This window comes from Silurus aristotelis, assembly GCF_946808225.1.
Source record: "Silurus aristotelis genome assembly, chromosome: 3".
NCBI classification, from domain to species: Eukaryota; Metazoa; Chordata; class Actinopteri; order Siluriformes; family Siluridae; genus Silurus; species Silurus aristotelis.
Window position 1 is genome coordinate 36,491,344 of NC_139576.1, and position 15,558 is coordinate 36,506,901.

The 15,558-nt window shown below is 41.3% G+C and overlaps 1 protein-coding gene and 1 long non-coding RNA gene across 3 annotated transcripts in view; one reads left to right on the top strand and one right to left on the bottom strand.

The window, feature by feature from the left end:
* acvr2aa (activin A receptor type 2Aa) overlaps window positions 1-10,250 on the bottom strand; it is a 35,529-nt gene extending 25,279 nt beyond the window's left edge. For both annotated transcript variants that reach the window (XM_083537368.1, XM_083537367.1), the window contains exon 1: window positions 8,946-10,250. In XM_083537368.1, coding sequence (XP_083393494.1) covers window positions 8,946-9,000 — 55 coding nt within the window. In that variant the 5' untranslated portion in view covers window positions 9,001-10,250. The remainder of the gene's footprint in view (window positions 1-8,945) is intronic.
* The window catches only part of LOC310723916, a 92,612-nt gene that overhangs the window by 5,152 nt on the left and 71,902 nt on the right, over window positions 1-15,558 (top strand). The window lies entirely within an intron of this gene.

Consider the following 15,558-nt stretch of genomic DNA (forward strand, 5'->3'; position numbering starts at 1 on the left):
GAGTGGCAACCGAAATTAGCATATTCGAATCATGAATTAGAACAGATGATTCGCTGGAGTTCATTAGCTAATCGCCCCCTGCTGGGGATAAACGAAGGTTCAAGAGAACACAAGTCGACTTGTTCGCGATTACGGAGAACGTGGCGGAATTTTCAAGTGACAGACGTGCGCTCCTGAAGATCACATTTGTTCACCTGATGAACATGGAGAACATCTCATTCCAGACTGATTCCCTATTAATTTTTATAATAAGCTCCACTCTTCTGGGAAAGGCATTCCACAAAATTCTGCGGATTAGTTTATCATTCATCTTCAGGAGCGGTAATGATGAGAAATGTATCCATACTTTAGATTTTTCACTCACTGGCTTCTGCAATTCTTTGCTTGTTGGGGTTTTCAAATCTACTTTATACAAATTATAATTGTCCAAAATTTGGCTGCTTGGATTCCAGGTATGGTGAACGCATTCACTTTCAGTCAAATTTGTATTCTGACCTATAAGGCGTTTAAGAGGTGTGATCTCCACTGCTCTGATTCCTCATACCTTTTTACCTTCTAATGGTAATCTGTGTTTTTTCTCTACCGTGCACCAAACCTTTTCAGGAGTGATTGTGATTTATTTTATATGATGAATCTGTATTTTATTTACTTTTGTTTTATAATTATGCTTAGAAAGTGAGCTGCAACTTAAAACTGCTATATAAAAATGTATTATTGTTAGTAAGATCAGGGTTCAGCTGGTGTTCCAGTTCATCCTAAAGGTGTTCAGTGGCAGTTGAGAAGGTCATGGTCCCGTGCAGGACGCTCCTTTATCGAGCTGGCTTTGTGCACAGGGGCTTTGTCATGGTGGAATAGGTTCAAGTGATTGGCTTCCAAAAACTCATACTCTGTGGAAACAGTTTGGGGAAGATGTCTGGAAAAGATGACTGTTTTAAACATCAAACAAATTAGTTCTGCTTTGTTATAGCAGCTATAAACAGCGAGAGAGTAGAGAGCAGCCGGTTCACTCTCTAAACTCTCCTCGATAAATCTTTGACCCATATTCGACTGCTGGTCGTAAGAACACCATCACCCCGGCTCCTATTTTTAATTAGGAAAAACATGCACACCGTAAGCAAGTGTGATATAAAAAATTGTCTGAAGGCACAAGACCTGGCGTGTCAAAAAAAAAAAAAGATTTGCTTAAAAAGGTGCTGAGACTAAATATTAGATAAAAGGAGCTGCCATGTGGTTCTGTACACAACAAGCCGTGCGAGATTCCTTCTCCTGTTCTGCAGTTATGCAAATACATGGGGGTGGGGGCTGTTTAGATTGTGTGCTTAACATCGTGCTTTCCCAATCTTTTCTTTTCTTTTTTTTCTTCATCCGATGCATCTCCGAGGGAATCCGAAGTTCATTGGGATTGTGTGATTTGGATTCCATAGGGGGCGCCTTTCTGCGTGTCCTTTCGATGGTACGTTTGCAGAAACAACAACTGGTGTGTATGAGATACGGGTTCAGGCGCCAGCGGGACGATCGACCCGGACCGCGATCCCCCTCACGGCTTTAAGCATTCCCATTATGTTCCATTTGAAAACTGCTGAACCACGATTATTAGTGGTGCAACGGGTCACAAAACTCACGCTTCGGATCACGTTGCGGTTTTTGAGTCACAGTTCTGATCGCTTTTCGGATCAGCTCCTCCATTAGCCGTAATTGTTGACCGATTCACGCGAACACGTGACTGCTCTGTGCAGTTATGAAATTTCTTAAAAAGCAGTATCAGGGGAAAAATCCCGCTCTCTCCTGCCGCTTACATCACTTCCTGCGCTCCTTCAATCCGAAATGCAAAATGAGGCATGTCCGTTACAGCTAGGGCACTTTGCCTGAATAAAACCTATCTGTCACTGAGGCCTAGAACAAACAAAGTGCACTTAATAGATCAGAAGGCATCTGTTGTGATGATGGATGGAGAGCGGGTGAAGGGTCCGGACAAGATCCTTCTTGCCTTGTGCCATCAGGTTTCAATAAAACAGCAGTTTAACATCAAACGTTTTTTTTTCCTGTGATCCGCTCAGAGCCGGGATAAAATCTTTTGATGTTTGGCTTTTAATCGTGTAAATGTATTTAAAAGATTCAAAAATCTATACATACTATATGAACAAAAGGAGAACCTCTAAAAGCCAGTCTTCCCCAAACTTTTACCACAAAGACTAGCATTGGAATTTCTCTTCACTTGAACTACGAGACCCAAATCTGCTCCAGCATGATGATGCCTCTGTGCACAAAGACGACTCCATGAAGATAATTTTTTTTTCATAGGTCAAAGTGGAAGATCTGCTGCTATAGAGCTCTGATCTCAAACCTATTGGTTGAATCACCTACCAGAATTCACTATAGAAATTCTCTGAATTAGCACAAATCAAATAAATGTTGCTTTTTTTTTCATTAACTCCAGTTTTACTAATGCTGCTCCGGGAGCTCTGAGTCTCACAGTGAGCGTGTCGATATCGGATCAGGATCGGGTATCGGTCGATACTCCGCGCTCCATTATCAATGGTTGCGTTCGAAATGGAAAAAATTGCGATCTATTACCCAATAATCCAGATCTAATGGGATAATAAAAAAAATTATTTTTTGTTCCTTTCTGAGTGAGAGATTAATCCTAATGTTGTTTGTCCTGATGAGCCTTCAGCTGCAGGATCATTATCAGAGCCTCGAAAATGCACTTACGATGTGCTGATGGTAGGCGCTTTTTTTTTGTAATCAAGAACTAAACTCAGGTGCATGCTAAGCTAAACAGAAATGCTACCGCTATAGATAAGTTAAAGGAGAACAAACAATAGAGGGGGGAAAAAGGTTTCAGACGGGGGAGGTTTAGCATCATTTCTCCCGGCGTAGGTATCAAGATTAGCATGATGCCACGATATGGACCGAATTTTGTAGACATCTGAGAATAAGATCGCTATATGAACAACTCATTTCACATTTAGTCCCCATTTACTGTTCTAATAACCTCCATTCTTCTAGGAAGGTGTTCCTCTAGATCTTGGAGCCACAAGGGTGTTAGCAAGCTCAAGTACTAATGTAGGTAAGATGAGGAGACCTGCAATCAGTGTTTACATTCATTCACTAGGGTTGAGGGTCAGAGCTCTACAGCAGGAGATGATATCTTCATTTAGCTGGCTTTGTGCACCATGCTGGAACAGATTTAAGTCTCCTAGTTCAGGTGAACATCCAAAACCATCCTATACAATTGCGTACCTCCAACTTTGAGGTTACATTTTGGAGAAGAACCCCATGTCTGAAGAAAAAGGGTGTCTTTTTTTTTTTTTTTTTTTATGAACATGAAGGAAAATTGGTCGAAAACGAGATGTAAATTTATTCTTCTGAGGTTTATAAGTTTTTGGAAGGTTTAAGCTCCTGTAGCTGATTGGTCAGAAAGTTTGCTTTGATAATTGTATAGGCTAGTCTGTGTGTTTACAATCAGTTCTATCCGTGTAAAATTAAAGTGCGTTAAGAAGACATACGTGCGTTAGCTCCGCCCCTAAATTGTGTCAAATCGAGTGATTTATGCAAATTTTTAAAGAATCAAGTTCTTTACGGCGCATGATTGATCCGTTGTCGGTTCCTGCGTGTTTCAGAGCGTTTCCTTATCATGTTTCTTAATACGGTGCGTGGCCAAAAGTATTAGGAAACCTGCCACATGTGGTTCCGACAGAACCTGTTGCCTCCAAGTTTGGGACACAAGATCGTTCGGAATCTTTCCCTGTCCCTTGAACCAGGAGACACAAACCCTGTTGTACACCTTGTGAAGATTTGTGCTCGTTCAGCACACTCCAAAGTCTAGTGGAACATCTTCCCAGAAGAGTGGAGCTTATTGGAACTTAACGCTAAGCAGCATTCTTTTCTGTACTACCGAGATCTTTCCATGCTTGCCTGCTCAGATGTTTTTCTGTTCTGTCTGAGACTACATTGTAGTCGTAGGGACCACGCCACCACTTCCTTCCCGTCTCACGTATAGATGTTGAAACTCTGTGCAACAGTTTCGCGTGCAAAAATAGTGCATCTACCGCAACGTACACAAATGTACAAAAAATAAAAATAAGAAACACAAAAGTGATTCTGAGGAGAAAAAAAATAAAAAAATCTAACTATACACCATATCTAACACGGAGCTCATGCAGCCTTCTAATACACATGATTTCCAGTCTAAAAAGAGCATCGGGTTCAGACTAGTTTATTTCAAGAAGTAAAATCCACTGACAATGTGAGCTAGAAAAACTGTCCTGACTCTTCCCCTGGCGATAAAAGACGGACGGTTGAGGATCACGGAGAAAAAAAAGTCGTTGCTAAACTGATTACGCTTTTTATTATTATTGTCCTGCAGTCGTCCCAAGCAAGGACTCCAGCAGTCCTCGTCCCTTTTATTAACCGTCCCGCTGACAGGGACGCAGTTAATTTCGAGCTCTGCAGTAAAGGGGTACGGAAGGAAACCTGTCGGGGGGTTAAAAAAAAAAAAAAAAAAAAAATTGTGATTTCAAATAACCCCTCTGTCAGCAGTGGTCAGACGAGGATGTAAATAATTCAGCGATCCTCTGCACCTCCGCCTTGGACGGCGACCTGCGAGTGTCGCAGAAGTCCGGCGTGCGTGAGGAGGATCAAAATACGAGCGAGACAAGGTCGAGCTGTCGATCGATAGGATAAATAAATTCGATAGAATGTCCCACATGGAGAGTACGCAGATGTGAATTTCCAATGCATACCTAAAGGGCTAGATTACATTTTACAATACACGCTTTACGTTTCTGCTTTCAGTGAAATTGATCCTCAATAGATCTTCTACGCGACTTTGCACGCTCAAAAAAACAAAACAAAAACAATAAAAGCCCATCAGCCGCTAATAACCAGGTAATAATCTCAGGGAGCCTGAGAATACGGCTCCGAACGGACACCTGATCTCAGGGGAGAAAAACATCCGTCCGGCATCATTAAAGAAACATGCGAGAGAAACGCTAATTGCTTCTTTCTCGCTAAGCGAATGAAGCAGACGAAACGTCACTGCAGTTTAAATATTTGCTAACGGCTCGGCTGAAAATCCTCACATCTTTAGAGATCGGTTCGGGTTTTTGTGGCCAGTGGTCAAGTTCAGACAAAACGCGACTAATAATAAAGCAGTGTTTTCTGCGGCTTCTCCTTCTCCTTGTTTCTCGTGACCTCACGCTGAAAATATGAGCCCTAATGCTGTGGGCTTAAAGAAATTGCCGGTCGGCGTGTCCGCTGTGTTATTCAGAGTGGGGGGGTGGAGGGATCTTTGTTTTGGGGTATTTGATGAAGTGCTTTGACAAAGAGGGTAAACATTTCCTTATACTTGTTACAAATGAAGTATATAATTTTGAAAGAACGCAAAAATGAGAAGCGGTTTTTGTAAACACTTGTACATTTTTCTCAGAAACTATTATCCAAAATATAACTCTTATGTATCTGCGCAGTTGAGAGTTAAGCGCCTCGCTCAAGGGCTCTTCCGACCAGCAAGACCTCAACCTGTGACCACTACACCCCTGTTATCACGTCCTTAAACGGTCACAAAAACACACAGCTGGAAACCTGAGATCCGAACACTGTTCCAGCGACGTTGGTGTGATGAGCCCTGACCTCAAACCCAATGAAAAGCTTTGAGCCAAATTGGAAAAACTAATTAATGAGAGAACATTCGGCTCATAAAAATGTATTCTTCTACTCGCTCGGTTTTAATACGCCGCTTTTATGTGATCGATAAAAATCCGAGGCTAATGAGCCGCCCTGAACATAAACACTCTGGACAGATGCAAGGACGAGTGCGGTTGCTTTTCTCGATGAGCGCTTAGGCAGATTTCAGACTTCTTTTCAGATTGAAGTAGTCTATGTTGATGTGAGTGATATGTGAGCCGTGGGTGGGAAAGCGGAGCCGAATATGCTCGCGGAACTCGAAATTGAGCGAGTGTAACTGGTGCTGAGTCAAACCACCGACGCTGGTCTGTGAATATCATAAACTCCGCCGCCCCGCTTTCGTTCTGACTGAAACGCTTTGAAGCGCTCTGACGTGTTTTAAATCTGTACGGGACTGTGTGCGAGGGGAGAGGCGTGCTTTGCGTTCACGTTTTTGGCGTATATAAATTGAGATGTGAGGGGTATGAATAATCCCTAATTAACCCTGCGCTGGCAGATCCCCAGCTTCGGCCCACTTGGCAATCGGGCGCTCGTGTCATGCCAGAGCTCGCGTGGTCGGGACAAACGATGTGAAAATCCTCACTCGGCTGGTGGACGGTACGGGTCCTTAATTCCTCGACTTGGGGTGAAGTCGGCATTCGGGCACGAGTATTACAAAGAACTCTAAACGATGCTAAACGTCGCTTTTCTTCCTAATCGGCTTGCAAACTCCGAATGAATTGATGACGCTTGCTTTCTTTGATTCGTTACCGCGATCGTCTGGTATCCGATCAGGCCGCTCACGTGCGATTGAACTGTTCGCAGTACGTTGATAAACGAACATTTGTAAGAAACGACTGCAACAATATTCGGTGACGTCTTTCACGCGTTAACAACGGCGTCCCCACTGAAGCTTCCTCTCATACCTTTTACCAATCCTGCACTGCTAGGCTTCCGAATCTGCGTTGCCAAAAGTATTGGGACACCTGACTCTTCCTGTTAGATGTTGTTCTTACACAAACGGTTACCGCAATTTTAAGCATAATTGTTTAGGACGTCTTTGGATGCACTATATCAATATTCCTTCACGGCCCCAAACCTGTTCCAGCATGAATCCAGCACAAATCCAGATCCATGAACATATGCTTTACAGGGATGGGTTGGAATGAAAGATCTCCTGCTATAGAGCTTCAGCCCTATTGAACACTGTTTTTTGTTTCAAGCACCCTTGTGTCTGAATAAGCAAAAACCTCCATAAATCTAGTGGAACATCTTCACAGAAAAGTTGAGGTTACTGCAACAGTAGAACAGGATGTTCAAAAAGCCCGTAGAAATGTGTATTTTTCCAGTACCTTCATCAGCACTATTTTCCCTTTTGCAAATAAACAACAGTTCACTGTGAAGTTATGAAAAAACCCAAGAGCGTGCTTTCCATACAAAAATTTTTAGTGTTGCGTCAGCATTATTACGATGGTGAATAAAGCACTCGTTTTTAATAAACTGCGCTCGTTTTCCAGGATCTAGTGATTGCATATCAAAATACTTGTGTTTAAGTGAAGATTCATGGCGGTTTGCATGCAAGCGAGAGAGCACTGTGGGCAGAAAAAGGCAATAAAACAAAAGACATCAAAAGCAAAACTCATCTTAGTGTAACGTGGACAGATGATCTAAAACTTGTAGTCAAAGATTTTAACTTCTTGCGTGTATACACCATATTTCAGACCATGCCCTCTTCTTCAGGCCACATCCTCACAGCTGTCCAAACCCTTTCAAAGCTAATGTTTGTGGACACCTGAGCATAAAATTGGTGAATCGTTTTGAACATCCCATTCCAAACTTGGTCCTCTTATAATAACCTCCAATCTTCTGGGTAGATGTTCCACTAGATTTTGGAGAGTGCTCATTCAGCCACTTGGGAGTTAGTAAAGTTATGTAGATAAGTTGAGGAGGCCAGTCAGTGTTCACATTCATCCCAAAGATGTTTAATACAGTTGGAGCTCTAAAGCTGGAGATCTTCCACTCCAACCCATTTAAAGCACATCTTCATGTAATCTTCATGGTTTTGTGTACAGGGGCATCGTCATGCTGGAACAGGTTTGGGTCTCCTAGTTCATTCAAAGATACAGCCATTTGTTAACCTTCTAAATCATGACAAAGGTTACTTCTCTGGCATGTTCGGCCACGTGAGATGGACCTTTCACGTTCAGGACGAACAGAAACAGTTCCCTCTCTCCTTCACGCGTAAATTGAAAAACTGCCTTGATATGAGAAGGAGGAAGAGGATCAGATCAGTATACGACTAATCATCATTATAAACGCCTGAGTTCACATCAGTTCACACTCTCAGCACGATCGTATTCGAGGTGTTTCACCGTTCCGGGAGAGAGCCAGCCTTTGTGTGTTGCAGAAGGTTATTTAACAACGAATGTCACCAGACATTAGGCTGAGAGATAATCTGATATTCGGATGCTCCCGGTATTCCCGGGATCTGTTTGGGATCCATCCTGACAATGATCAGAATGAAAACGAGCGCGTGGATCAACTAATGAAACATGGTCTTTAAAGCCGAAACGGTCATGAGCTGGACACCAGCAGGAGGCTCGTCTCTCACACACACACACACACACACACACACACACACACACACACACACACACACACACACACACAGTATTCAATAGCAGAGGCTTATGAAACACCAGAGAGGCTCAGGTCTGATTTTTATCTGCTCCTATGCAAACATGAGCTTTGCTCCACTTGCTATAATCGAGAGATCCTCCTCATCCGTTCTCCAGGCGTTTTTCTTTTTCTTGTTTTTGTCTGCTACTTTTTCCTGTGTTTAACAGCGGAGACGGATCACACGGACACGAGCGTGAAAAGTCATAAGTACGTTATAGAAAGATCCAGAACCCGATTTTACAGCCTAGTATAGGAGTCAAATGCGAAAGAAGGAAAGCCATTCCATGCGTGTGTGTGTGTGTGTGTGTGTGTGTGTGTGTGTGTGTGTGTGTGTGGAGGGGGGGTATAAGTATCTCTATAAGAAGGTCCTTCTGAGGAGAAACAGCATGTTATCAACAACACAACAATACAAGATGAACGAGGTTAGAGCTGAGGTGAAGTTATTGTGTGTATTCTGTGCATTAACGTTCTCAAAAGGTGTGTGTGTGTGTGTGTGTGTGTGTTAGATCTCATCCTGTGCACAAAAACATCTAGAATACTGTGTCCAAATCAAGTTTAATCACTTTCGAACGAGAGTAGAGTAATCTTGTTGAACCCACCTGAGGAGCACGAGATGAGGAACACTCCGAACGCCAGGTTTGTTGCGGACCCCATTGTTTATTAAAATTTCTCCGCAGAAATGTTCTGGTCCTTTCAAAAACCAAGTAGATCCCTTTCCTCTAGATTCCAACAGGCCTCCAGTATCGTCCGCTGGTCTCAGTCTTTTTCACAAAACCATTCACTTTAAAACAAATCCATGCTGATTGGAGTAAAAAGAGGGGGATGAAAAGAGGGAATAAAAAAAAATGAAATCTCGAAGTTCCAAATAAGGATCGATCGATCGATCCTGAGTGATCACTTGATCTCTCCCCCTCCAAAAAAAAAAGAAAAAAAAGAAAAGAAAAAAGAGAGCAACAGCTTAGCAGGGAGACGAAAATCACAGAGCAGATTAGATTATTTCTCAGCGATCTTATTGTCGATCGAATGGTCCATGTGATCAACTCCCATGCCGAAGCGAATCACTGATCCAATAAAAATAAATAAAAATAAGGGAGATCCACTGGAGAGAAAACTGTCACAGCTCAATCGAATCTCTGCTCTCTGGGCCAGCTTTTCCATAACGACGGATTACTACGTCGTATAAACGACACGCGTTCATGATTTACTTGATGACCAATTAAAGAAAAATGATGTGCGTATAAACAGAAGATCCACAGAGAAAAAAAAAAAATACTGATTTTCCAAACGGGAATTATTTTTTTTAATCAGTTAACCGCGTTCACGCGCCGTTCAAAAAAGAACAGAGGTAGATTAAAATAAACCGAATAATCGATTAAAACGTCGACGATCGAATATATTTAGCACGTGAGGGGGAAAAAAATTAGGAATATAAAGGGGGGGGGGGGGGGGGTGAAGCTGGGAAAAACGGCTAACGCGTCAGATTCGCATAGTCCGCGCGAGCGAGCGCGCGCTCCGTCTCCCCCTCAGAATAACGATACAGATAGCACGAATGCTAACTCGCGTTTAAACACAAATGTTTACGTATAAAAATCTGTTTCTCGTCCAGTCCCGTCTCGTCTTGAAGCTCCTTTAGCTGCTGAAATGTCGGTGAGAGGGAAAAATCTCGACGTCTCAAGCCCCGTGTGTCCGTTCGCCCGAATCGGATCCTTCAGGGACGGCTAGCGCGTCCGGCTATTCGGAAAAAAAAATATATATATAGAGAGAGAGAGATATTCCTCATTTTTTTGTAATAAAAAAAAAGGTACGAGTTCTGATAAATCAGTGCGTGTGTGTGTGTGTGTGTGCGCTCGCTCTCTCTCCTGCTTGCCGTCAGTGAAGTGCCTCACACTGTAGGCATTACTGTATATTCAAGATGGCAGCCCGGGCGGGCGGATTGTTTGTTCTCCGTTTGATTGACACGCCTTCTGAGCCTATCAGAGACCCTACATGAATAACAAAAGCCAATCAGGTAGCTCTGAGATGTCTTAAATCCCGCCCCGATCCCGGTGTTGTCCTGAGGAGGAGCTGGTTTGGAGTGAAGTGGAGTGGTGTGGAGTGTTCACGCCTCTCTTCTCATTCCCTGTCAAGAGAAAGCACACTGAGAGCCTGATATTTTACTACAATGTGTGTCATCTATTATTATTAGCCAAAAACAACATTATGACTTAGTTATAACACAAACCGGATTCTGAAAAGCGATCAAAATATGCTAGGAATTACTAGTAAGAATAAGCTTCTACAACTTTTATCCATGTTCTCGTTTAACGGTTTATATATCTACACCGATCTGGTGTAACATTGACGTTATGAGCGATGAAGTATATAACACTGATTATCTTCATCATGGATGCCTTTTTGTGGGTGGATATATTTATGAAGCAGCGAGTGAACATTTTCTCCTCAAACTTGACGTGTAAGAAGCAGTGAGGATTTGGTCTAGACGACTGGGTCAGAGCATCTCCAAAACCGCAGCGCTTTGGGTTGTTCACGGTCTGTCCATCAAAAGCGCTCCATTAAAGGAACAGTGGTGGGACAGGGTTATGGGTGGCCGAGGCTTGTTGATGCACGTTGGGGAGCGAAGACCGGTCCGTGTGGTCCGATCTAACACACGAGCTTCTGCAGCTCAAATCGCTGAAGAAGATAAAGCTGTTAATGCTTGACTGGTCAGTTTTGGCAGAAAAAGGGGAACAGACACAATATTGGGCAGGTGGACATACTGTTATGCCTGTTGAAGGCTCAATGTGCATGCGCATTCGATTGGGGTTTCCTCCGGGTACTCCGGTTTCCTTCCACACATATTGTAGGGTGATTGAGATTTCCAAAATGGTCCACAGTTTGTGAGAGAATCTGTCTTTTCCCCTCTTCACCTTAAGCCCTAAACTCCCTAAGAAATGTTTACTATTTTTAGAAATACTTCCAATGAAATTTAGCATTTTCTTTGCTCATAGGGATTTGTATTGAATGTTAAATATTCTCAATACACATCACGGTGAATTGAGTCTAGTTTAAATATTCCAGGACAGTATTTAATTCCGGATCTCAACAGACCACTTCCATTCGGAGCCCTTAGTATCCATTTCAACCCATTTCTCATGTGCAAGTTTCCTTCCACTGTGAATCCAAATTTAGATTTTTCTGACAGTCAGCCTACTTTTAAGGATTCTTATTTTAATACCATGCATCTGAACGCCGTATGTCAGTACGTGTCATAATATTTATAGTTGAGTAATTGTGTACCTTATTCAACTGTAATGTTGTTGTTTTTTTTAAACATTCCTTTACAATTAGTCATTTTCAATGATACCTCATTTAACATTTTATCTCGATACACAAAGCATGTATATACAAAATACTAATATCTGTTCAAATGCCATTCTAGATATTACAATTAAGTGTCTCTTAATCTGGTTTTTATTTCATTTTTACTTCGGTTATCATAAATAAAACCAAAATCTATTATGATTTGACAGTTGTGTGGGTGTGTGGGCTGATCTACAAAATACACATAATCCCCTCTGTTTTAAGCCTCATTACACCAAGTGTTTTCATTGCTGCAAAAAAATGCATTAGTCCTTCGCACTAAGCTCATCCATTTTCTGGTTTTACGAGTGAGCAGAGGCCTTTAAAAAAACCTGTGCGTGGTGAAACGCTTTTAAGCCTTCGTGAGACGCGCGAGATTTTCGACGAAAACGAAACTTTCACAATATTATCCCTACTAAGCTACTATGAAGGTCGAACGCTGATGGGCGCTCATATCGCCCAGTCATGTTCTCTCCCACTCTTGATTTATAAAACCCTAAATATTTGCACTTCACTATTTATTTATTTTTTTCCCCTCTGGCTCTTTGTTGCTTTCTTTTCTCAAGGGGAAAAACAAATCTTAGCGAATTTCCTAACTAATGTGTTTAATGTAGTGTCAATATGTATTCCAAGAGCCACCTTTTATTCTCTAATCCGCACAAATGAACAGCTAATGCTGTTCATCTCCAGAAACCATTAAGGTGAAAAATATTGTGCCGGCATTGGCAGGGATTTGACACACTGACATCTTGATGTATTTAGGTTTTGTCCTTGTACAGCTTTCATTCTTCTCTTATTGGATAGACATGACATGGCAAGTTAGTCGTATTTGATGGATCGTGGTGCCTCCGAAATATATTACGTTTTGAAGACTCCTTTTTTTCCCCCCGAAGGATTTTGCTGTGTTTATCTATAGGGTGTAATTAAGCTTTCAGCAAAATGTAATTAGTTTTGTAATAAGAAGGTAATATATGCACCGAGTTCAGGCTGGAGGCATGTCATGTTCCGTCGCAGTGGAATTCCCCCGAACGAAGGTTGTGCAGCTTGTTTACAAACTGGAATGACATTTTTTTCTTTATTAATTCTTTTTGCTTCAACGTAATTTGGAAGATCCTCGCGGTTGAGGCTTGAACATTTTACATACTATATGGATCAAAGTTTGAGCATAAGATTCCATGATTGGTCCAAATTTACTGTTATTATAAGCTCCACTCTTCTGAGATGTTTCACTGGATTTTGGAGTACGCTTGTGTGAGATTGGTGTTCGTTTAATCAGTGATGTAGATGAGGTGAGGAGGCCTGGGGTGCTGTTTCATTTCCAGAAAAGATGTTCACCTCATCTTCATGGAGCTGGATTTGTGCACAAGGGGCATTTTCACGCTGGAACATGTTCAGGTCTCTTAGTTCAAGTGAAGGGAAAATTTCATGCTACCACCTCCAAAGACATCCTATACAATTATGTGCCTCCAACTCTTTGAGAAGAACCATAGCTGAAAACGTCAGGTGTTCCAATACTTTTTTTCCCATGTAGCGTACACTTTACTCCATAGTTTTTGAACAACAGGAACAATGACCTTTGGTTTTGCTTGAAATGGATGGACGCATCCTTCAGTGGACGCATTTATTTGCCACCTTATTATATGTAGTATTGATGATAAAGTATTTCAAATGACCTATGAAAATTTCCAGTTTGTCTTCAGGATTGTCACAGTTGTCGTGAATTCTGTAGACTAGGAACACAGGACACCAGACACCAGTCCAAGCAGGACATCAACTACGCATCGACTCACACTCCTTCATTATCATCTCTTGGCATGGTTTTGGAAGGTGGAATGAAAGCGGAGAACATGCAAAAATTCTTGAGCCGTGGGGCATAACGCTGTGCCACCATGTTCAACTACTGGGTCATGTTGTGTTCTGAAAGTGAGAGATTATAAATGAGATAAAAAAAAAAAGCCTGGACTGAAGCTCCAACAATGAACACTTTGTGGAACCAGTACTTGCAACGAGGGGATTAAACAGAAAAACCTATGCTTCACAACGGCCATAATGTCAAATTGTTTGCTTTAGCCTGAGGTCTGCTTGTGCTATACATGTTTAACAATGTTTAAATGCTGTTCATACATTTCCGGAAACTTTCCATGGGAACTTCATCTGGGGAATTTTGGAGATATTTCAAGTTGGAAACTTACCAGGAATTTATGTTAATTGTTAGAAATTTTGGGAACTTTCTATAAACTGTAACGTATACAAACATAAAATTTGCCAAGACGGACATTTTTTGACATGCAGGATTCATGCAAGGAGGAATGCACAGTGCATGTAGGGGGCGTGGCCTCAGTAGACCTGCAATGTGTGTGCATGTGATTGATGAAATTAAATAGAAATTCAACTAAAATTGCATTAAATCTGGTTGTTTTAAACAAAATTACTACATTTACGTTCTCTGAAATAGGCAAACCTGCTATTTCTGTTAATTCCCAGTTAATTTCTGTTAATTCTCATGGAAAGTTTCCAGTCTTGAAGATTTCCATTTTCTTCATTCCACCAAATTCATCTTGTGCCTCAACCCAAAGTTCTCAAAATCACCGTATTTACCATATTTGTAATAGCTTTCAGTACACAACTGTATGCTACTATGGTTATTGTTGTTTATAGGACGAGTGTTTATTTAGTAAATTTACTGATTTATTTTAACCAATCAGAATCGAGCATTATGTATTCGTACAGTGCAATTGATCTATAGCTCTAAACTGTGTGCACACTTTTTTTTTAGGAGTATTTTTTGCTCCCCAGCATTTCAGTTTTATAAAAAAAAACCAAAAAAAAAACCCAACATAAATTACACCGATTGCGAAGCACATGAAGGCCATCAGTGCATACATAGTTATGTTTATGCTTTTTTGGAATGCAGAGAATGTCTCTAATGACAAAATTCTGTTAAACTTCTTGGACACAAGCATTCTGCTCATTTTTTGCATTCTCATTCTAAACTAGAAAACTTTTCAAAGTTTTAACATTCCATGGCTGATGTCTAAGTGGCCTGAACTGCGAAACCTGTGAAACATCCCATAATGTTGTGTCCACCAAAGAAACTATTGGCCAGGTGAACAAAAGAAAAAATCCACGAAACCCAGTAGCAGGAGCAAATTAAATATTTAGCTGGATATTCTCTGTTGTCAGACTAAATAGCTTAAGTATACTTTCAAGGACAGGATCTGTTTAGAAGGCGAGGCGGTTGCAGAGATGAGGTCAACGACAACATGACCCTCGGCGGAAAATTGAGCCCTTGACTCCTAAGCACCCACTCTTTCTGCTTCTTCCAGTTCGCAAAGCCGAGAGCCAGCAAATCGCATTAAATGCTGCTTTCTTCAAGCACATTACGGCATAGCCCTCTGGCACGTGGTAGGAAATGGAAAAAAATAAAACCCTCATCCATACTATAAAGCACCTAAATTGATCTTTTTGCTTCTTGATTTGATTGGTTTCATTCGCCAAGTCTCATTGCCTTTTTAATCACATGGTTATCAGGGTTAATGATAAGAAGACTTGCTGTGAAATTAGAAATCGAGAGAAATGTTGGACATTAGGTCCTGCTCTGAGCTTTCTTTGATAAGGTGGATTCATCCATACAATAGACTTTTGATCATTATCATTATCAGGACCTTCTCATTATCGGCTCGTGCGCATTACTTTCCATTGTTAACGCGCATGTTGTCTGAAAAATGAAGGCATCTGACTAATTTATATTATGATAATCTTTGTAATATATTAAAAAGAATCCTCTTGGGGAAAAAACCCCCCAACATATTTTAACCTCTTTTGTGTGAGCAATGATTTGCTTTCCTTTTTTTTTTTTCTAGATGTTGCATA